Raw genomic sequence first — 23,048 nt, forward strand, 5'->3', positions numbered from 1 at the left:
ACTCTATTGCTTTCAACATTAGCCACCGTACTTTTATATCTTGCTCCCCTTTTTTCCGGTTTGTAAGTAATTTCTCTAGTTTTTCAGTACATTTAAAATTTTTAGAGATCATTTTAAATCCCTGAAATTTTTTATTCTGTTTGAAACTGGAAATATCTTTAACCCAATCGTCTGGCAAAAAATGTCTTTAAAATATCGTTTTTGTTTTTCGATTACTCCAAAGTCTCTGTCACATGGCAAATAGGATACTAGAAACTTGTGATGTATGACTATGGGACTGAATGTATTGGGGACAGTCATGTATGTACAAATAGATACCAGTTTAATATTTCGATGAAAATCGTCGCTGTAATAGCGGAAGGCCAATTTTTCCGAGGCCGAAAAATTGGAAAACGTTGCCGGGTTTTCTAGGAATGGTAATTTATTTCAAAAAATTGATTTCCTATATTAGTAAAAAAGAAATGCCTTTAATTAAATTGCTTAAAAAGGGAATAAAATGGAATGGGAAGGAAGAATAGGAAGAAGCGTTTGCACATTTGAAATAAGGATTTTCCAAGGGAATTAAAGTATATCATCCTAGATATGAGAGCTCTTTTATACTCCGGACAGATGCTTCGATCCAAAAATTTGCTGGAGTACTAACTCAGATACAAGATAGTGAAAGTTCTTATATGTTTTGTATCAAGAGTCACGAAAACACACGAAAAAAAGTATAGCTTGACTGAATTAGAATTTGCAAGTGTGTTATTTTGTGTGAACAAGTTATGGTTCTATCTTTTGGGTGCTAAATTCACCATAGAGACGGATCAAGCCGCTTTGGTAGATATTATGAAAAATCGTCTAGTAAATAATAGAATCCACCGAGGAATACTGTTATTGCAGAAATACGATTTTGAGTTCAAATTTATAAACGGTAAAGATAAAGTACTGGCAGACGCTCTTACAGGAGATGAAGACACAGGAAGAAAGGAACCTATTCAAATATATGTGGGACTAAATACATTATCAAATGAAGAAGGAATATTTTCATTAAATACGATACGTGCAGACCAAAGGAGGTTAGAAGAAAAAGAAAAAAATAGAGTGGAAAGAGAAAATAACATTTTCTTTAAGAGAATCAAAGGAAAAGAGCTATATTTAATAACACAGTTACTGGCAATGAGAATTGTGAAGAAATTACATAATGAAAATGGACATATGGGCAGCCGAAAAGTTTGACGCTTGTTTAGAAAAAACTATATATGTAAACAGGACTACCGTGTAGCCAAAGATATAACGAGAAAATGTCAGTTATGCCAACGATATAAAAGTGATTTTAAAAATAAAAATTTTGCGAAAAGTATACTGCCGTGCTTAGGAAAAACACCGCATATGCAAAAATTATGAAAATTTTCTTGGGGGCGAACATTAGATCTAGAGAGTTTATATTGCATGATTATTTAAGAAAAGTACAGTATTTACAATCCCAAATATATATTCTGACAGAAATACTAAACCTAGCATTTACGAAAACATGCATGGAACTATGGAAGAACCCCGCAACTACAACATTACTTAGATAAAACCCCGCATATAATTGACGGAGCCTACAGTTACTGTGTTTATTTTAAGCAAAACACAATCGCGCTGTGTTTGTTACGTAATTGGTGCGATTAGCGAAAGCATTTATCAGACAAAATGTGTTTCAATCGTCTACTCCTATCTGCTGTAAAAAAGATGGACGTATGAAGACGGCTTGTAAAAGCAAAATATCTACTCTAAACCTTACGCCTATACGCCTATAGAAGGTTTTAATCCCAGTGTATCCCATTACAAGCATGAACACGTCCTGTATCGTAGATACCTGTCTAGTGATTTAACCATACAGGTCATGCACAAGGATTATTTAGCAACCTACCCTCCTAATCAATTTTCGCATAAGGTTTATCGAAAGTATCTTAAAAACACATATCTTTCACAAATCTAGAGCATTAAGAGTGCAAACTTTGTAAAGCATTCCAACTACACAATAAAGAGAATAGATCTGAGAACTTGAATCCAGCATGTAGTAAATATGATAGCTGCAAAAAACACATTCGACGTGCCAGAGATTCAAGACCGTTTGGATACAAATAAACCAGATACATCAACGACCGTTAAAGTCTATGTTGACTTACAAAAAGTCATAATGCTACTAAGAGTCGATATGTTTAAGAAAGCAATATTTACCCAAAGAATATCTACGTTCAATGAAAGCTTTGTACTTCTGGGCAAAGGAAAAAAACAAAAAAATTTTGCATGCCCATGGTATTACAGGACGGGGAAAAGAATAAATAATTAGCTCATATAATGCTTTCTTTTTACACTACAGGTATGTCGAACATTTTGTCCTTTGGGTTGATAACTGCTCAGTTCAAAATAACAGTTTGTGTTGAGTTTTTTATATTATCTTGTATATATTGTAAATTCTGACGCTCAAGATATTTGTATTTAGTATTTCGAACCAAGGCACACCTTATGTCCGCCGATGAGCATGAGCTTCCACCATCAGGTGAAACTATCTATAAAAAAAAACAAAAAAAAACCTACGATTTTAACGATTTAAAATAAAGTTTAACATAAAAAACTTCCCAGCCCTCAGGCATTTACAACTCCATGTGGAGTGTCAAAAAATAAAAAAATAAACCGTTATTAAAAATCTCAAAACCATAATGCCTTCAAATAGATTACAATTTTGGCAAAACCTTGAGGAAGACAAGGATTAATAAGATAATTTTCTTTATATTTAACTTTTTCTCTTTTGTATTAAATTTTGTTTGTTAGGGTTTATCCGATCTAATAAACGTGTTTTTTTATTAAATACGTAGTTTTAATAAATTATTCAAAAACTTATTTTGTTGTTTAATTATATTTTCTTTAACATTATGCTAAGAAAAAACACCGCAAAAACATAACATCCGTAGATGCTGTAGTTTTACTTAGCAACTCCTAATATTACTTACGATTTTTTCCCAATATCTGTCATAGTAAGCATAAAATTAGTATAAACTACTGCTCCTTTTTTTAAACATAGTTTATTTACAGATTTATTGATATAGAGTAAAATCGTTTATAACCGCATTGTTGTAACAATTTTCGCCCTTTTTAAAAGTTGCAGATTCTTTTACTCATTATTATAAGTACTACAATGCTGTGGTTTTCCTTAGGAGGGCAGCATAGTGTCCCGAAAAAATTAGATATTGTGGCAATCGACGTGTTGAGTGATTTGATTACGACTTCACACCAGAAGCACATTCTTGTAATGGTTAATATTTTTTCCAAATATGTGAAGCTGTATAGCTGTCGTACAATAAAAGGCGAGGAAATTTCGAGCAAAATAAACGATTTCATAGCCACAGTCGGTAATCCTAGAAACATCTTATTAGATAACGCCACCTATTATAGGAATGAACGTTTCAAGGGGAAGCTTAGAGCGAGAGGAATTGAGACAAAATTTGTAAGCATTCGGCACACCCTCAAAGCAATCCATCGGAAAGATTTATTCAAAAAGTTACAAAGTTTCTTAGAATTGCAACTGACGGACAACATAAACGATGGTATAGAAAGGTATCCGAGATTGAAAATTACCTCAATTCCATACCTAACACCGTGACGAAAGAGACGCCATAATATGTGATGAAAGGGATAATGCCACTAAGACCATGGGAAGACACAGAACACAGAGAATATCAATAGGTGTTGGAGACAATTCAGCGAAGGCTACGTCCAAGCAGCAAAAAATATCTGCAGAGACAAAACAGAAACAGAAAAAGACAACCAGTCACTTTTTAGAATGGAGAAAAGGTTATGGTAAGGGCGTTAAGAGTATCCAATATCGCGAACAAAGTTTATGCAAAGCTTGTGCCGTTATTCGCGGGACTCTACATAATACAAAATGAAAATGGCATTAACAGTTATGTGCTACGACAGATGGAATCAGATAAGATACACGGAATCTATAATATACACGACATTTACAAATATCACGAATAAGAAGGTAATGTAAAATGTTCTTCCATAGGTGGGGTATTAAACAAAAAAAATTTTGGTGTTGGTAATATTATATTTCATTAAAATTATTCATAGTGGATTTGGAATTAAGACACAGACAACATGTAATGACGATTTATTTGCTTCAATAAAATTTGTTGTCTGTACAACAACAAACAATTTTCATTTCACCAAATGGCGGGGATTTATCATAAATCTCAGATTTTAAAGAAATTGGAATATGCAGGCATCTGTTTCTTTAGATTAAAAATGTGTAATTACGTAATGTAGGTAAAGTGCGTCATCAAACAATGAAAAGTTTAAAAGTGTATAAAAACTTGTGCAAACAAACGGGACAATGAAAGGTCGTTTGTGTTTCCCTAATATTCGGTTACCAAGAACTATTTGCATATTTCGTTATTTAACTTAGATTTAGAACAGGGTTGTCCAACTGGCGGCCCGCGGGCCGCATCCGGCCCGCGAGGCTATTTGTTGTGACCCACGTAAGATTTTCGAAAAGCATATATTTTCTTTAAATGCTGCTACTGTGAAAAAAGATTTTGTAATTTATTTTATATTTTATGGTTTAGCAGTGTTTTTACATCACAAGTACTGTACCGCGTGCCGCTTCGCGGACGTGTAACGAACACAATCGTCCTCCACCACTATGAGAACTGCACTGATTACTGCGCATCACAATTCACGCAGGCCACACCTCCCACTGCTTACCATCCGTCGCCAGCCGCCATCGTGCCAGTGTGCTACTGACACGTAGGCTAGTCGGCAAATCTATTACGTTGCTAGTGAACAGTGAACTTGATTAATTCTTTGTCGTGATTCCTCTTATACAATAATGAGTGTAAAACGGAAAATTGATAGTGAGAACAGAATTTACAAAGAAAGTTATGAGAGTGATTACTTGATTGCTAACAATAATGGAAAGTTGCAGTGCTTAGTGTGCATGAATGTCGTTTCAGTGCCTAAAGAATATAATGTGAGAAGACATTACACAACAGTGCATGAAAATAAGTATGCTACGTACACAAATGAAAGTCGACGTGCCCTAGTTGCAGATTTGAAGAAAAAGCTTAAACAGCAAACTGGTATGTTCAGTAAAATATTACACTCTCAAACGCATTCTTTGCATGCATCTTATGCCGTGTCGCTTGAGCTGGCACAAAGGCAAAAAACCTTTCACTGATGGCAATTTGATAAAAAAATGTGCTGTTGAAATGGCCAAAGCTTTCGGTGATTCTAAAATGGCGGAGAAATTTGAATCAGTGCCACTTTCACATCAAACCATACAAAGAAGGATTGTTGCTATGGGTGAACAAGTAGAAAAATCTATGCTTAGCCTGGTTAAGAAAAGTTCATATTTCTCACTTTGTTTGGATGAAAGCACTGATCAAACCGATGTTAGTCAGCTGTTAATATTTGTGCGCACTACTTTTGATGATTTTACCAGTAAAGAGGAGTTATTTGATATGTGTCCTCTTTATGGAACAACAAAAGGAAAAGACATCTATGAGGCTGTGAAGAAAACAGTTGACAGAATTGGAGACTTTGATAAATGTTCAGCCATAGCAACAGACGGGGCCCCATCAATGACAGGTAAAAAAATTGGATTAGTGGGTCTGCTTCGAGAGAATGGTGTCACTTGCCCAACAATTCATTGTATTATACATCAGGGAGCTTTATGTGGAAAATCAGTCAAGGAAGATCAAGTTTTCCAAACCGTGATTAAGATTACAAATATGATTAGAGGTGGAAATCGATCTCTTTTACACAGGCAACTTAAGCAGTTTTTAGTGGAAACAGAGGCTGAGTATGGAGACTTGCTAATGTACAACCATGTAAGGTGGCTGAGTGCAGGAAAGTGCATGGAACGATTTTTTGCCATAAGAAAGGTAATCCCTGCATTCCTCAACAAATACGTTTCATCTGACACAACTGAACTGGAAGAGAAGTTTAAGGATCCAGAATTCTTAAGACAGTTAGCTTTTATAACAGATCTGACTAATCATCTTAACATGTTAAACTTGAGTCTTCAAGGAAGAAACCAGACGGTTTCAGATTTGATCGGAATGATAAACGGATTCCGGAATAAGCTGAACGTGTTTAAACGTGCTTTGGAAAAGAACAACCTGACACACTTCCCTAGCTGTCTGCAAATAGCAGAAGAATTCAACGGTGAGGAAAATATTGACTTTTCATCCTGCATTTCACAAATTGAACAAGTTATTGATGAATTCAATACAAGATTTGAAGAAATTGAAAGTCTCAAAAGCAGTGTACTACTTTATAATAACCCTCTTGGAGCAACCATTGATGATCAACCACCCAACTTACAGCTTGAGTTATGTGATCTTCAAGCAGACATGTTCCTAATCACCAGACAAGAAAAGGGACCTGAATTTTTTAAATTACTGTCAAAGGAGAAATTCCCAAACCTGCGAGATTTTGGACTGAAAATGACGTCAATGTTCGGAAGCACATATACATGTGAAAGTGCCTTTTCCTCCATGAAATACATAAAAAATAAAAACAGAAGCAACCTTATCGATTCTTCCTTACGTCATCTTATGAGAGTGTCTACAACTGAACTGGAGGTGGACATTTCTTCATTGGTGGATGAAGCCAATCGACCACAGTCCTCACACTAATTGGATACATTTTTTTCGTTGCTTTTGCAATGTTTGTCTTGATTATTGAAAAGTGTTATCAATAAATTTTCCGTTTATAAAAAAATGTAGTTGTTGAGCAATAAAAGAAATAATACTCTTTTTTGTTTTAATTATTTTTATACCTCACTTTATTTTGTTATTACTTGTAAAAAAATTATTACATGGCCCGCGACAACATCAAAGGTTTTAGTTTTGGCCCTTGAGGCATTGCAAGTTGGACACCCCTGATTTAGAAAGTAAGGATTTGTATAATATAAACATGAACTTCGGTTTTTCCAGGTAATGTAAATTCTGTAAAAATGAAAGCTATCTATTAAATTCAAGAAACAATTAACGGTCGTTAGGATTGTGTTGACAAAGGAATTTCATAGTGGATTCTAGTAAGACAGTATGGTGAGTCAAGGAAAGTTTGACGAGAGAAAGAGAGGAGATGGTAAGATATTTTTGTTTTGAGTGATTTGATTGGTTTGAAAGAGGGATTGGAGAAGTAAGAGGAAAGGGTTAGTTTGGTTTTTTTGGGCAAAGGAAAAAAGAGGAGTCTAAGAGAACTGCAAGAGAAAAGGTTGTTTCCTGTGATAAGAAAAAAGGTGACAGTGTAAGAAGAGATCCTCAAATTCACAATTTGTAAGTCTTTCTTTTAATATAAGAATTATTTGAGACGACGCCGCATATGTTTTGGTACGAGAGTAAACGAGATCAGGTGTGGAGAAACAGCATAAGGAGAATCAACATAAAGTTTAGTTTGTTTTATTGAAAACAAAAGATAGGCCCAGAGATTCGGAGCGAAGTTTGTTTTTGGATATAGAATTAAATACAGACAGTTTTTTTTTATACAAATTTTTGGGACCGGAGAGAACAGTAGGATCATATGATCTGTTGTTATTTATACTGATAATTATATAATATGATCATGTTTTTTGTAAATCTATTTTTTATACAGCTGGTATATTTGAATTTCCATGATGTAATATTGATATAAGGTACATATGGTATAGTTTGTGTATATTTTTATTAATTTTTGTCCTTATACTTGCAAATACAACATAATTGATACTGAGCCCGAAGTAAGTTCTGAGATAAAAAAAGTTATGGGTAAGTTCATCAATTTAGATATTGTATTTTAAAATTAAATTTTCCTTACCATAACAATATATATATATATATATATATATCTTCTTCTTAGTCGTTAACCTGATGCAGGTATCGTGATATCATGAAGCTATTAATTAAATTTCCCAATGTTCCTCCACGTTTTTCTATCTTCTGCCATTCTAGCACATTCTGACAATGGAGCGCCAATGGTAGCAACAATATGGTCCGTGTATCGTGTGGGAGATCTACCTCTATTTCTTTTGCCTTCTACTTTTCCCTGAATGGTAAGTTTTTCAAGACCATTTCTTCGAAGGACATATCCAAAATAGCTTATTATTTGTTCTGATATTTGTGTTCTTAGTCTTTTCTTTATGTTTAGCTGGTCCAGTATGGATTCATTTGTTCTTCGGGCCACCCATGGTATTCTCAGCATTCGTCTCCAGCAGTACATCTCAAATACATCTATGTTCTTTTTGTCTTTCTCAGTAAGGGTCCAGCATTCCGATGCATAGTAAAAACTGGAAAAACTAGACTTCTTACTAGTCTCATTTTTGTATCGGTAGTATATATATATATATATATATATATATATATATATATATATATATATATATATATATATATATATATATATTATATATATCTATATATATATATATATATATATATATATATATATTATATATATCTATATATATATATATATATATATATATATATATAGATATATATAATATATATATATATATATATATATATACATATATATCTATACATCTCTACAGTCGTCTCTCTCTATAACATGCAAGGGACCGGGAATATTCATCGTTATAAGGAGAGATCGTTATACAGAGAGAAACAAAAATTGGTACTGTTATAATAATAAAACTGTTCTAATTATCCTTATCTACTTATCTAATTTAAAGAATTGATCAAATCGATTATTAATTAATTAACACTGTATATACTATACACAACATAGATTTATTAAGAATAATATAAGCAATACAGTATAAAAAATGACTGTACAATTAAAAAATGTATACTGTACAATAACAAAACAATATGGCATTTTCAGCAGGGTATGAAAAAAGATTACATCCTATATTTAGCCTACAATATCAAAAAAGTGTGTCACCTTGGTTTGTTTCCTTTTCCTTTTCCACAGAACTACCTGACCTGACCTGACCTTGTCCTGAAGACGCATAGAATCTTCCACATCACTCATATCGTCTTCCTGCTGGATGAAAAACCAATAAAGTACTTTTGCCGCAAATCAAGGCCTGCTGAGGTCGGAGCTGGTTCTGACTCTGCTTCCACTTCTGGTCACTGTTTTTTTTTTCTTCTTCTTCTTCTACACGAACTGCTTGTAGGATGTCCTCATCAGAAAGTCCAGATGTTGTAGCTACATTTTTATTAACTTCTCCGAAATCTGTTAGCTCTTCCGATCCGAGGTTGATAGGAAGTTCAAACTGTCTGGCCCAAACAACTAACGGCAGGTCATCTTCACCCACAGTAAATCCTTGATCTTCCAACCATCCTGCGTGTTCGAAGGAATGTTTATCTTATTTTTTGTCACCTCGTCTCAGGATTTACCAATCATTAGGATGTCGCCAAGAAAGTTTTATTATTTCCCAACCAATTCCATCAAAATTCTTTTCCTGTAATGGCTTTTAAAACTCTTGATGACACTTTGGTATATGGGTTGAAGGGCACTCGTTATCTTTGCTGGCAGGAAATGAAAGTTCAATGTTTTGAAGGTCGCACAGTACAGGATGAGCAGCACAATTGTCTACAAGCAAGTCATCCACGCACTCTTGTTTGCTTTATAATTCGCGGGTAGATCTTTAATATTTTTAAAGCAACGTGGGTTTTTCGACTTTCCTTTTTTACTAATAATTTTCAATTCACTGAACATATCATGTTAATGGTTCATTACTAAAACCGTAATGCATTCTTTAGACAGCTTTTCACCAACGCACTTTTTCGATTTCAATTTTAAAGTTCTGTGTGGTGTCATTTTAAAAAACAATCCAGTTTCATCGGCATTGAAAATGTCGTCTGACACATATCGTGCCTTCAGTCCAGGCCACACGTTTTCTAGCCAATCTCCGTTACGTTTTTGTTAACATCGCGAGCCTCTACAATGATCTGCCGTAATTGATCTTGTGCCGCAACCCTCAAATGTCTTGAAATTCTTAATTACAAGCTCAGTTGCAAAAAACTCAGCTTTTGTCCTGACCACAGACTCAAAAAGTGGAATATGGTTTATACGCTGCTGCTGGAAGCACTGAAACATAGCGCGATCTAAATTTTCTTGCCTCAATTTCCACTTCAAGCCACTTTTTTCTGTCCTACCATATCTAGCCACAGTTGACTAAGACAGACCCATACGGCGAATGACATCCGATTGTTTATCACCTGACGCTAATAAATCCTTTTTAAAGTTATAAATAAGGAAAGTAGAAAAAAACGATGTTTATACTCATTTTTAAATATTTTAATTTTTTATTAATATACCCCACCTATTTGAGACGGAGAATAAGTAAATTATTATTATAAAAATTATCTTTTTCTACATCAGAATGCCACCTCTCACACACAAATGTTTTTTCACAGATTCGTCCTAGTCTAAAAAATTATATTGACATTAAGACATCTGCTGAAAATGCAAATACTTTAATATTTTAACTAAATTTTTCAAAAATCTATGACAATGCTTTTTATAACACTAAAAGTTCTTGTAATAAAAAGTAAGAACATCTCTTTCTGAAGATCTAAGTACTTGTTCCCTGTCGAATTATTAAGTTTTAGTATACGAGGCAAACTTTTAAAAAGAAGTAATAAATATTTATGAACTTTCGCCCTCGCCTTTTTCGGAATAAATAAATCAGACGGGTTATAAAAATTGTTCGGTGCCCTGCATACTTTGCGTCAAAATAAACAGTGAGAGCCGCAGATTGTGTTGTGTAGGTATTTATTTCTCGAAAAGTTTTCTAAACTTTGTTAGCCGCCGGTTAAAATTGTAGCAACAACTGGAATTTAATCTGTACTGAGACTAAGTGGTTTTTAAGAAAAATGTGATAATATTAGCCCAGCAATAAAACATTTTTAAGGCAGAATTTAAATTATAATTTCGATTTTCGGAGTAGCTGCAAATTTACAATCGTTTTATGGGCAAGGAAATGAAGCATTTTGGCTAACAATTTTTTCGTACAGTATGGATTTACTTAAAATTTTTACAGAAGGTAGGGAATAGACCAAGGATCATTTTCTATATTATACTACTGTACGCTAAAACCTTGGGGGTGGTTGCCATCTTAATTTCTTATCTCGGGGGTGGGAATTTTTATTACATTTTAATCAGGTAAATCGATAAAAATAGTAAGGTAAATGTCCCAGTTATAAACACTGTCCCAGTTATCGACACAATACGTGAGATTCTGCAAATATTAAGGGTTTCACAGTTCTTTTTGTCATGCGTAAACCTCTAGTCGCCAACCTCTAACTGTTTACTGTCATAATTAGCGTCAACTGGTATAATCGTTTTCATCGTTCTTGGCGTGTGCGTGTAAAAACACTTGCAATAAGTTGTTTCATCTGTCTTTCCTTGTCTAAGCTCGATTCGTTTACCTCCTCCAGTGGCGGAGCAAAATGTAGCATGTCAAACGAAATAATAGTTATAAAAGAAAATTATAAATTATTTTTCATTAAATTTCTAATAACGGAATATACGTATAAATTGCGAAGAAGTATTTTTCTAGCTTGCAGTACAATAGGACAGGATATAACGAAAAGTACATTTTAAAAGGATTTTGAAATATACCCAAAAAAGTGTTAATTATTTCACCCACTTTAATTAAAAAATGGTACAGATTTTTTAAGTTTTAAGCACTGTAGCGAATTCTGAACTGTTACAACGTACTGACCTTGATTAATTAGCTAATCAGTCAGCGTCTTCACTGGAACTGTCTTCATCATTGGAATCTTCCGCCAAATCGATGATAATCCTACTTTCATTTTCATCATATGTGACCATTTTGCCCAGTCGTCCTGAATTAATTTTTCAGTATGGTTAACACAACTCGCCCACACTGCAGGTGTTGCCTCAGCTAATGCATCGCCCCAAACTTTTTTCACTGTTTCATCTCCACGTCCATGTTCTCCAATATGACGAGCATAGTATTGTTTAGAAATGCCCCAGACCAACTCAATCGGATTATATTGACAGTGATATGGAGGCAATCTCAAAACCTGATGCCCATGTTCTTGGAGTAGCTCGTCTATAACGTACCTTGTATTTTGTGGTTTATTCTGGCGACAAAGACTCAAAGGCTCTGTCTTGCCCTAATCGTCGTTAAAAATTATTTTTTTCGCTCGTAACCATTCTTGTAAGTCCGATTTTTTCCAACTGGCATTCGGTAACTTTTCTATTAAAGAGCTATGGTATGAGGCATTCTCCATAATAATTAGAGATGGTTCCTCCAACATTGGTTTCAGCTTTTCGGAGACCCACTTTTTAAAAGACTCTTTATCCATAGAATCATGATAGTCTGCACTCTTCGATTTCGTAGAAAACAGTAATCCAGCATCTTTAACAAATCCTTGCCTACTTCCGGCATGTAAAACAACAAAGCGTTTACCTGTATTTTCGTGTCCTTTTCTGATGCTTTTCACACAGTCATCTTGCCAAGTACGTTTATATGCCCCTTTTAGGAATATCCATGTTTCATCTAAAAAAAACGAACTGAAGTGGGCTTGGACTTAAAAAATTTCTCATATAATGCCTCAAAAAATACGGTCGTTTGGAGACAATACATGGTTTCTCACATAGCACTCGTCTACTATTTTCTAGTTTGTATGAAAACACACAATTTTTCATAAGACGCCACAAACTTGTATCAGAACCGTCATAGAGATGCTTGTTTCTTAATTGTGTATTTAGAACTTTAATTGTAACGTGCTCTCCTTTTGCTTTCATGCCATACATTACATTTCTAATCTCTCCTTTTATAGTATCGCTGACATCATTAGTCTTTTTTTTTTGTACATTACGTGACTCTCCTGGTGTAGTAAGAGCTGCCCCTGTCTTGTATTTACTCTTTATTCTTGTCACTGTACGAAGACTGATTTTCAAAGCGTCCGCTACTCGTTCATGTACCGATGATAACGAAAGCAAAAGTCCGTTGTTTTCTTTTTCTTTTTTAAAATACTGCAATAAATGAACTACACATTGTCGCATTTCTCCTGTTATCGTTTTTCCCGGCATTTTTTTATTAAATAGAACAATTAGTTATTCACAACAAAAAATAATAAGTAAAACTGTTCGGAACAAATTCCAACAATGACTGACTAAAACCGACTAAAACAACATAATATATCAATGGTAATTGCTACAATTATAAACCTATTAGCCAGCTCATTCAAGAACAATGCCACAAGTCATTACTGCAATGGGTATCGGAAGACAGAGAGTTAATTTATAATAAACTGGAATTTTTAAGGTGTCGAGAGTATTATTTTATGTAATGGAATTCCACACAGTAAGAGCTCAAACTATTAATTAATTAAATACTGTTTACTTATAAAAACTATTTCATCAGCTACTTCAAACCTGCACAGATCAGGGTAACATGTTAAAAAAAAAACACGTCACTGCCAGCTATCTGTATTCGTAAAGAGGCCGAACTTATCACCGACACCGTATCGGCCAAACGCATCGGTGTTATTGCTACAATACTGGGAGACGTGAGTGGTCTCTTCATTCCCTTCTCATCGCACTTTACCATGACGAACGTGACTCGCACAATTGAATTACGCATCTGTGTATCAGAGAGAGACGAATATTAAAAATTCCGTAGTAGCTTATTTCAGGCACACGCCAAGAACGATGAAAACGAGTATATACAGTTTTCAGCAGTGTTCGATAAACAGTGGCTTATAGAGGGCGTATTTCGGTCACGCACGGTCTACTACGTCACTCATCAAGTCCTCGTAGACACTTCGTCTTAGGACCAGCAACTTCATGTGAAGTCGTACGTTGCCATGTTATCATATCTACTGGTAACTTTAACATCCTAATATATAAGACTAAATCATGTCAAACTAAATTGCAACACATAACTTTTAACGGGTTTTTACCCAGATATTTAGTGGTTCAAAATATGTACACCTAGACACTGATGATGGAATATGGATTCCGAAAACGTTTTGTCTTCATGACATAGCCCGTTTGGGTTTTTTAATTTATATACCTTTTATAAAGGATTTTTACCAATTTTTTTTTAATTAGTTAATTACTTACACATTTAAAAATATTATCGCAATTAATTAAATAAGCAAGTTCTTACCTAAGTACTTTAAGCATTTTCGTATGCTAAACTTCCTAGTGTCAATTATTGAGACATGAGATGTCTATTATAAAGACAGTTAAATACTGCTGGTCTCGATTACTGGTACAAATGGTATTATCCTTATTAATTTATTTTTAGTTTTAAAGTATGAAATTTTCCGCCATTTTAGATCATACCAGTTAAAAGTTCAATAACAGAAGCTCATGAGGAGCTTAATAGATTATATCAATATTAAAATAATATTGATATATTATATTGAAAGCTAAATTTTAAACTTTACTTTAACGTGTCTATTACTGAGACATTTACGTTAATTCTAAGAAAGAAATGTTCTTTAGATTTTTTTAGTAACATTAATATTTTTCGAGTTATTAGCGGTTGAAAGTATCCAAATTGTATCTTTTCGAAACACAAATAAAATTCATTTTTTATAATTTTTCTACGACGAATACCAATCAAGATACGGCATGTTAAAGTTGTTAGCTTTTTTCGTTAAACACATAATTTGAAATATTCAGAGCCAAATAATGTGAAAATTTTACATTTTTCGAGGAAAGCTTAAATCTTTTTTCAAGTATACAGTTAGACCTTTAAAAAAAAGTTTCTAGCATAAAAATTGAGAAATTTATGATGAAAATAATGTCGGTGTCTACTTTTTTCTTGAAAACAACCCCCTAACTAAGTTCCTAATTAAAATTGATTTACACGTTTCTGTTATTCTCTTTATATATTATGTATTATCAATATATCCAAGAAGTTTGACCTATTTAAAATTCCTAATTTTAGAAAAAATCTAGTTTAAAAATAAACTGATTTTGCAATTTCGTATGTTTCACCCTTTCTTCAAAATATTTTCGGAAATACAAGAGATATGAAAAATATAACGAAGTACTAAATTGTAGTTTTTTTAGTAACTAAAGTTTTTCTTTTGTTTATAGTGAATATTTAGCGAGGTATAGCTGTTTAAAACCTATATTTATGAGCATTAGATTGGAGGGTTATCCGAAATATGGTGGAGGAGATCTTTAAAGACACCGAAGTCCAGGTGTTAGTCTGTTGCAATCCGCATAGTTACTGGTGCGGAGAGAAAACCGTCCCTTGTCATTTTTATACAACTGGAAGTTGTAAAAGAGGGTCCAGTTGCCGATACCAGCATACCGTTCCAGTTCCAGTCCCGACAAGGTTCCAAGAGGAACCATCTTTTAAGAGGGGGGCAATGTTACGATAAATTCTGACCCAAAACCGTAAACATATTTATTACTAATATTCTCATTCATTCACGTATTTTCTAGGTAATGCTTATCTGACACTCGATGGGTCCCCCTCCGTTATAAAAACAACAATCGAACTTTCTGGAGACGAGCCGATGTAAACATACCAGTTTTGAGACCATTTCGCCGCTCTGTCTAGTCGAGAGGGCCATCGACTTTTCTAGTCTAACGGTACTGGGTATATAACAGGACCTTTTTGGAGAAAACAGTCAGTCAAAAAGAAGCTCGCGTTAGCGTTTAAATTGTAACGTTCGTATAGATAAATTATGTAATTATTAGTCAAATAAATTGTTGTACGGTGATTTAATAAATTGATATAATTTATCGTGTTTTAGTAAATTAAAATAAGAACAATAAATTAGAATTAATAAAGACATAACAATATTTAGACCTAGTAGACTTTAATTCATTCAACATATCACTGGCAGCCTTTAGGTCATCTGAAATCAGAACAATATCATCTACGAATCGTAGATGACTAAGCATCTCACCATCAATATTTATTCCTTTACTTTCCCATTCAAGTGACTTCAAAGCATGTTCAAGTACAGTAATGAACAACTTAGGCGACATAGTATCTCCCTGTCGAATACCTCTCCTGATATGTATCTTATTGGTAGGACCGTGCAGATTTATAGTTGTTGTAGCATTTCTGTATATATTTTCTATAATATTGGTGTATCTATGATCAATTCGACACTCTTCCAATGCCTTTAGAAGTACGGGTAGTTCGATAGTATCAAACGCTTTATGTAAGTCTATAAATGTTATAACTAGAGGTCTATTGTATTCAATTGATTTTTCAATCAAGACTTTTATGCACTGTAGGTGGTCATTTGTACCGTGGTTGGGGCGAAAACCAGCCTGTTCTCTTGGCTGATATAGCTCAAATTTTGCTTCCAATCGATTGATTATTATTTTGGTGTACAGTTTGTATAAATGGTTGTGTAGAGAAATTGGCGATTCAACACTGCTAAACTATTTTCGTTTTTTTTCTTCTTCATTCTATGATGATAAGCATGAATCGATTGACCACTTGAAGAACAACATTCGAAAATTGGACCTCCAGATTAGACTACCTCAGAGTCAGCCATTACGGTCATATACCAGAAATCATATTTAAATTACAATGCCAAAAGGTTATCTTTGAGATGTGGGTTTTTCGAAGGATGCTGAAGATCTCTTCGATAGAGCACGTGACCAACAACGAGGTGCTAAGAAGAATGGCTACTGAGAGAGAGCTCCTAAATATTGTAAAAAACAGAAAAACGAGTTATCTAGGACATATTTACAGAGGAGAAAAATACAACTTTCTACGACTTATAATGGAAGGGAAAGAGGAAGGAAGAAGAGGTCCAGGACGAAGAAAATGTTCCTGGTTGAAAAATGTAAGAGACTGGACAGGCATGGACACACATTCGATAGTAAGAACAGCTCAAGATAGAGAGCAATTTGCTGTAGTTATAGCCAACCTTCAGTAATGGAGAAGGCACCTTAAGAAGAAAGATTATCTTTCGAATAAAGTCAATTTTATGTTAATTGATGAAAATCATCTTTGTTTTATTCCATTTCAAAGTTCTATAGCTCTAAAAAAAACATCCTTTATAGCACCATATATACTTACAATAAGTCAGCTATTCTGTATTTAGATATGAAATTACCAAAATATTCACAACAAATAATTGATATAGAAAAACAGCAGTTGTTGGGTCAGCTAGTATAAAAAAAGGCTAGCTCAACTTTTTATTCATTTGGACTAAAGTCATCCCTTCGAGTTAGTCACTCTATTTTTCAGTATCTGGGAAAAATTATGGTAATTTAACTTTTTAAGAACAAAGCTTTTTATAACGTGAATAGTTTTGAATACTACTTTTTATTTATAACATACCCAACAATATTCACTAAAAGCAAAAGTTTCGATATGATTACATATATTGTTCATTAAGTTTTATTTTGGAACTAACGGTGAATATGTTTTCGCATTTAAATGCAAATATGTGTAATTTGAAACCAGAAATTCTCAAAATCCCAGAGTTAAACAAGCTCTCTTTCTCCACTTTAGGCAAAATAAACTTTTAATTAGGTTTCGGTAACTGGAAATGGAGTATTTTATTTTTGTCTCCATTTAAATGTTTGTCAGCCCGACGGTAAGGGTTCTACAAGAGGGCAATATGCAACTCTACAGTATTTCCATTGGAACTCTGCGCGAAGGAAAGCATTTACATTTATATAAATATATATACTAAAATATTTTCTAAAATTAGTACTGTAATATATTTTTGTAAAAACTCCAGGAAAATATTGACGATATAACTGATATATCTTAAAAGTATTCGAAGGTAATTATGAATTTTAATATACTCATTTTATTGTTTGACTTTTGGCCTCATGTGACATTTTTAGCGCATGCTGTTTTATTTTAAAATGTCAGTTATCCATTTTTTTCCATAAACCGGTGGTACTGCAACCAGTAAGCTTATTTTACGTCTTCCATTTATTCGTGGTACCCACTTTGCAGCAGATAGTACAGGTCTAGTGGATGGGTACCATGTATTTTGATGTTTGCAGAGCAAGCATCCAAGTCTCCATGAAACACTTCCATTGTATGCTAGTGTCCCTTGACTGATACATGTCCTTTCAGTCCTATTGGCACATGTCCGTTTAATAAACATTTTGCCATGTGTTTAATTGGATATATTTTCCAGTGTATGTTAGGTTGTTTTGGAATCTAGGCTTTTTTCCGTTCGGCGACGATGCTTTTGTACCTGGGCTGGTTCTGAGCCAAAGTATTTTGCAGCTGATTTTGTTGTGGCGAGTTCATCAGATCTTTCATTGCAGTATATTCTTCGGTGACCTGGAGTTCATACCAGTGTAACACTGTTGTGTTACACTAGCCAGTTCACTAATAAAAATTTCTGTATCCGACCCATCTGCAGTTTGTATATCTTTATACCAGGTACAACCATGAAGGTAACCTCTCTTGGTTATTCGTTCTATCTGCTGATTCCAAGTAATTCTTGAGTCTAACCGTTTATCATTTACTTTACTTACGAGATTAAGATGTGTACTATTTAAGATTAGAGGATCTACTCCCTCAACGTTACTCCTACTAGTAAATTTCATGATTTTGATCTTCTGAGGGTTTATGTTAAGGCCATGATGCCTTTCGTTGCTGAGTCTAGCTATCAGCCCATTTCTGCGGATAACCTGTGACCGGAGTAGACCAACAAAAATCTAAAGAGATACTTAAGGGAAGAGGAGTACGACAAGAATGTATACTATCCCCTCTACTGTTTAATGTGCTTAGAAGAAATGTTTAAAGAATCACTAGAAGACATCAATAATGGCATATCAACTAACAGAACACTAGTGAATAGTCTAAGATATGCAGATGATACAATACTCCTTGCGAACAGCAGAGAAGAGCTGCAAATTTTGGTTGATCACACTACGCAGTACTGCGAGTGGTATAAAATGTCTCTGAACACACAAACCCACAAGAAAAAAACAAAAATCCCGAGTGTCAGTAAAAACAAGATTGAAGACGAAACAATCTACGTTAAAGGAAAATCTTTAGAGAAAGTATCCAGATACAATTACTTGGGATGTGAGTTAAGTGAACAATGAGACTGCAGCCTTGAAAAAAAAGGACGCATTGAGATAACCAGAAATGCTTTTAATAAGATTTTTTTAAGATAAAACGAGATTATGCAAGGTAAAACTGGGAATAGAGTATTGAGAGTGTACGTATTCTCTGCTCTTATATTTTGGAATTGAATTCTGGACAATTACGGACGCAACTGTAAAAAGACTTGCCAGCTTTGAGATTTGGTGTGATGGAGTGTGTGAATAATGTGAAAAATATCATGGACACAACACGTACAAACACGGAAACATTAGGAAAGATTAAAAAAAAGAAATACTTTATACTATACAGTGAAGAAAAAGTGAGCCACTTTGGATTATAAAAGGAAAAGTGGAATAAAAAAGTGAACCAGGGAGACGCCGCACATCCTGGTTGAAAAATTTAACGTAGTGATGTGAAAAAACAACAGTAGAACTCTTTAGAACTGCTGAAGACAGAGTAAAATGGGCCGTGATGATCGCCAACGTCCTTAAAGGATGAGGCACACGAAAAAGAAAAAAATATTACATGGCTCTTCGACATTCAGTGTATCCATCCGCAGCAGTTTCCAAAACTACAATTGCCATTTGAATCGCCAACCTTCGAAAGCAGACGGCGCCATGAGAAGAAGAAGCTGCAGCTGATTGCAGCTTCAGCTGCAGATTTTTAACCAATCCACCATCCCTAATATGTCTATCGAGCAGTTTTTCCAAAGTCTTCAGTACGAATAACATCAAACTTATCGGCTTCAGGAACTTAGCTTTTTTATGTCCGGTTTCGCCAAGTTTGGGTATAAAAGCCAACCTTATTTATGCTATTATACATATTTTTTGTATAAAAACTCATTTCCCTCCTGAAGAAGTTGTGGACCCATTGATTTATATGGCTCAAATGAGTTTACTGCACATTTGATTTTGTCCTGTATCATCACTTCTTTTTAACACCCTTTGATGGTGGTGGTTTATATATATAACAACGCTACAGGCCTTGTAGGACCCTGGCTTCTAAAAACTTGGTTATTTCCTTCCATTTATTTCGGTCCCTTGCATTCTCTCTCCAATTTCTCACGCCTATTTCTGACAAATCTTGCTTTACTGCTTCCAACCACTTCTTCTTTGGACGACCTCTTCTTTTTTCCCCATTTTTCCCTCCTTCAGTATTGTTTTAACATTTCGATTATCTGGCATTCGTATAATGTAACCAAGCCATCTAGCTCTTTGGGCTCGTATTTTTGCCGTAATTGCTGGTTTTCCATACATCTCCATTATTTCTTTATTCGTTCGTCTTCTCCAAATATTCTCTGCCGTCTTTATTCATCCGAAGATTTTTCTGGGCACTTTTCTCTCCCAGATCTCTACTTTCTTTTCTTTCTGCTGGTTCATAATCCACGTTTCACTTTCATACATCACAGTGGGTCTGATTACTGTCTCCTAAACTCACAGTTTAGCTATTCTTGACACATTTTTTGCTTTAAGTAATGAATTAAGTGACCCTATCGCTCTGCTTCCCTTCATTAATCTTTTGTCTATCTCTTTTTCTTCTTTTCCCGTGTTCGTTATGGTTACTTCTAAGTATTCAAATCTGATACTTTTTCAAAACTATAGACAGTCTCTGCTCCTTTCATTTTAATATATTTGTTATTATTTGTTATGCCTTCTCTCATTTCCATATATTTGATCTTCTTACGATTTGTTCTAATACTAGCGCTATATACCTATCGCTCTGCTTCCCTTCATTAATCTTTTGTCTATCTCTTTTTCTTCTTTTCCCGTGTTCGTTATGGTTACTTCTAAGTATTCAAATCTGATACTTTTTCAAAACTATAGACAGTCTCTGCTCCTTTCATTTTAATATATTTGTTATTATTTGTTATGCCTTCTCTCATTTTCATATATTTGATCTTCTTACGATTTGTTCTAATACTAGGTTAAATAAATTTGTTGATAGCGGATCCCCTTGTTTTAAACCTCTGTTCACTGTGAACTGTCTTGAAAAGCTTCCTTCCATCGTTACCCTATTCATCGTGTTCCTAAGCGTCATTCTCGGCCTTATAAGCTTTTCTGGTATTTCTAATGTTCTCATGGCCTCATATAGCATCCTCCGATTTAGGGAGTCATATGCTTGTTTAAAATCGATAAATAGCATATGTAATCCTAAGTTTTGTTCGCAGCTATTATTTTATATTAATTTTAGCGTACTAATAATTTTTGCAAGTTTTTTATAGAGTACTTCTAATAGTGCTATATCGCTATATCTGTATAGTTTTCGCACTTCGTTTTGTCTCTTTTTTTATAGATAGAACAAATAAGAGCACTATTCCATTGTTTCGGCATTTCTTCCTTTTCCCAAATTATTAGTGTCAAGTGAAATATCCTTTTCTTCAATCTTTCGCCACCTTCCTTAAAAATCTCAGCTGGGATACCACTTTCTCCTGCACTTTTGTTATATTTTAGGTCTCTTATTATTTCTTTGACTTCATTCAGAGTTGGTTCTTCTCACGTCCCTTCTTCATCTTCTTGCCAATTCTAATTTCCCTTAAGTTCCTCTTGTTGGTCTGTAATTAATAAATCTTTGAAATATTCCGCCCATCTGTTTAATTTTTCTGTTGTTTCACCTAGAAGTAAGCCTTCTTTGTTTCTGCAATACTGTGGATTATTTTTTGTAGTTTCTCTGGATTTCTTTACTTCTTGGTAGAAATTCTTTACTTCTTTTTTTATGTAGACTTCTTCTATGTTTTTCAATTGCATTTCTAGCTCTTTTCTTTTTTCTGCAAATTCTTTTTACTTCCCTTCTTCTTGCCACATAGTTTTCGATCGCATTTTGGGTATTTTCTTTATCTCTTTGTAGTTTTGCCTGTTTCTTTTTACCAAAACATTGCTACATTCTTCATCGAACCAATCTTGCCGTCTTTTTATGTGCTCTCTTTCCCTGTTGCTCATCTATATCCTGTTTGACTGGATTCTCTAGTTTTTTTTTTATTTATTTCTTCCTTTAGTCTGTTTACAACCTGCTTCTCTTGAAGGTGCTCTAATTGGTAATTGAATCTAATTCTAATAGGTTTTGGTATTATTGGTAGTTCTTGTTTTAGTTTTGCTATTATTAGTGTATGGTCACTGTTGGTATCTGCCCCTCTGTAACTCCTGCAATCGATTATTGGCTTATCATGTTTGCTTTCAGTCAGGACATGATCTATCTGATTTTTTATTTTTCCTTCAGGAGAAGCCCATATTACCTTATGAATGTCTTTCTGATCAAACCTTGTGCTAGCTATCTTCATTTTGTTCTCTGTAGCAAATTCTATTAACTTTTTGGCCGTTTTCATTTGATTCCTTATGTAAACTTCGTCCCTCTGTTATTCTTTTATATATTTCCTCTTTTTCGACTTTCGCATTTATGTCACCAATGATTATATTTATATCGTATTTCTGTATATTCCCTATTAGGGTGCTTAGCTTTCAGTAGAACTCTGTTTTCGTTTCTAAGTCTTTATCTTCAGTGGGCGCATGTACATTAATGATACTTATCTTCCTATACTTTCCTCTTACTCTCAAGTAACATATTCTGTCTAATATTGGTTGAAAATTTACAACTATTTTGTTTACTTCCTCCGACACCATGAATGTCACTCCAAAATATCTCTTGGTTCCCCCACTCGCCATCTCTTTCATATTTTTATTATTTCATTTCCCAGTTGCTTCGTTTCTTGCAGGGCAAGGATATCTATTGTATATTTTTTAATAATTTGGTAAGTTTCTTAAAGCTCCCTGCTCATAAGTACCTCTCACATTCTAAATCCCAATTTTGATTGGGTCCTTTGATTGTTGCCTTCCTTTTGTGTTTATTTTTTGGTTTTCCATGGTCGTATTCCTTTGCCTTGTCGTTTTGGTATCATATCTCTCCCGTTGTTTTTCTTCTACTAGTTTTTTGGCAATTTTTCTTTGGTATTTTCGTTTAGTTGTTGTTTTTCTTCATCCCATATCCATTCTTTCCCATTCACGAACAACTCCTTATAGCC

General features: G+C 34.2%; 1 protein-coding gene across 1 annotated transcript; it reads left to right on the forward strand.

Annotated features, from left to right (window-relative positions):
• The first annotated feature begins 5,240 nt into the window (after positions 1-5,240).
• On the forward strand, positions 5,241-6,671 carry LOC140442112 (general transcription factor II-I repeat domain-containing protein 2A-like). Its single transcript, XM_072533190.1, has one exon. It carries the CDS (start codon positions 5,241-5,243, stop codon positions 6,669-6,671), a length of 1,431 nt encoding a protein of 476 aa, XP_072389291.1.
• The last annotated feature ends 16,377 nt before the right edge of the window (positions 6,672-23,048 follow it).

Source organism: Diabrotica undecimpunctata, chromosome 5 (assembly GCF_040954645.1).
Source record: "Diabrotica undecimpunctata isolate CICGRU chromosome 5, icDiaUnde3, whole genome shotgun sequence".
Classification (NCBI taxonomy): domain Eukaryota; kingdom Metazoa; phylum Arthropoda; class Insecta; order Coleoptera; family Chrysomelidae; genus Diabrotica; species Diabrotica undecimpunctata.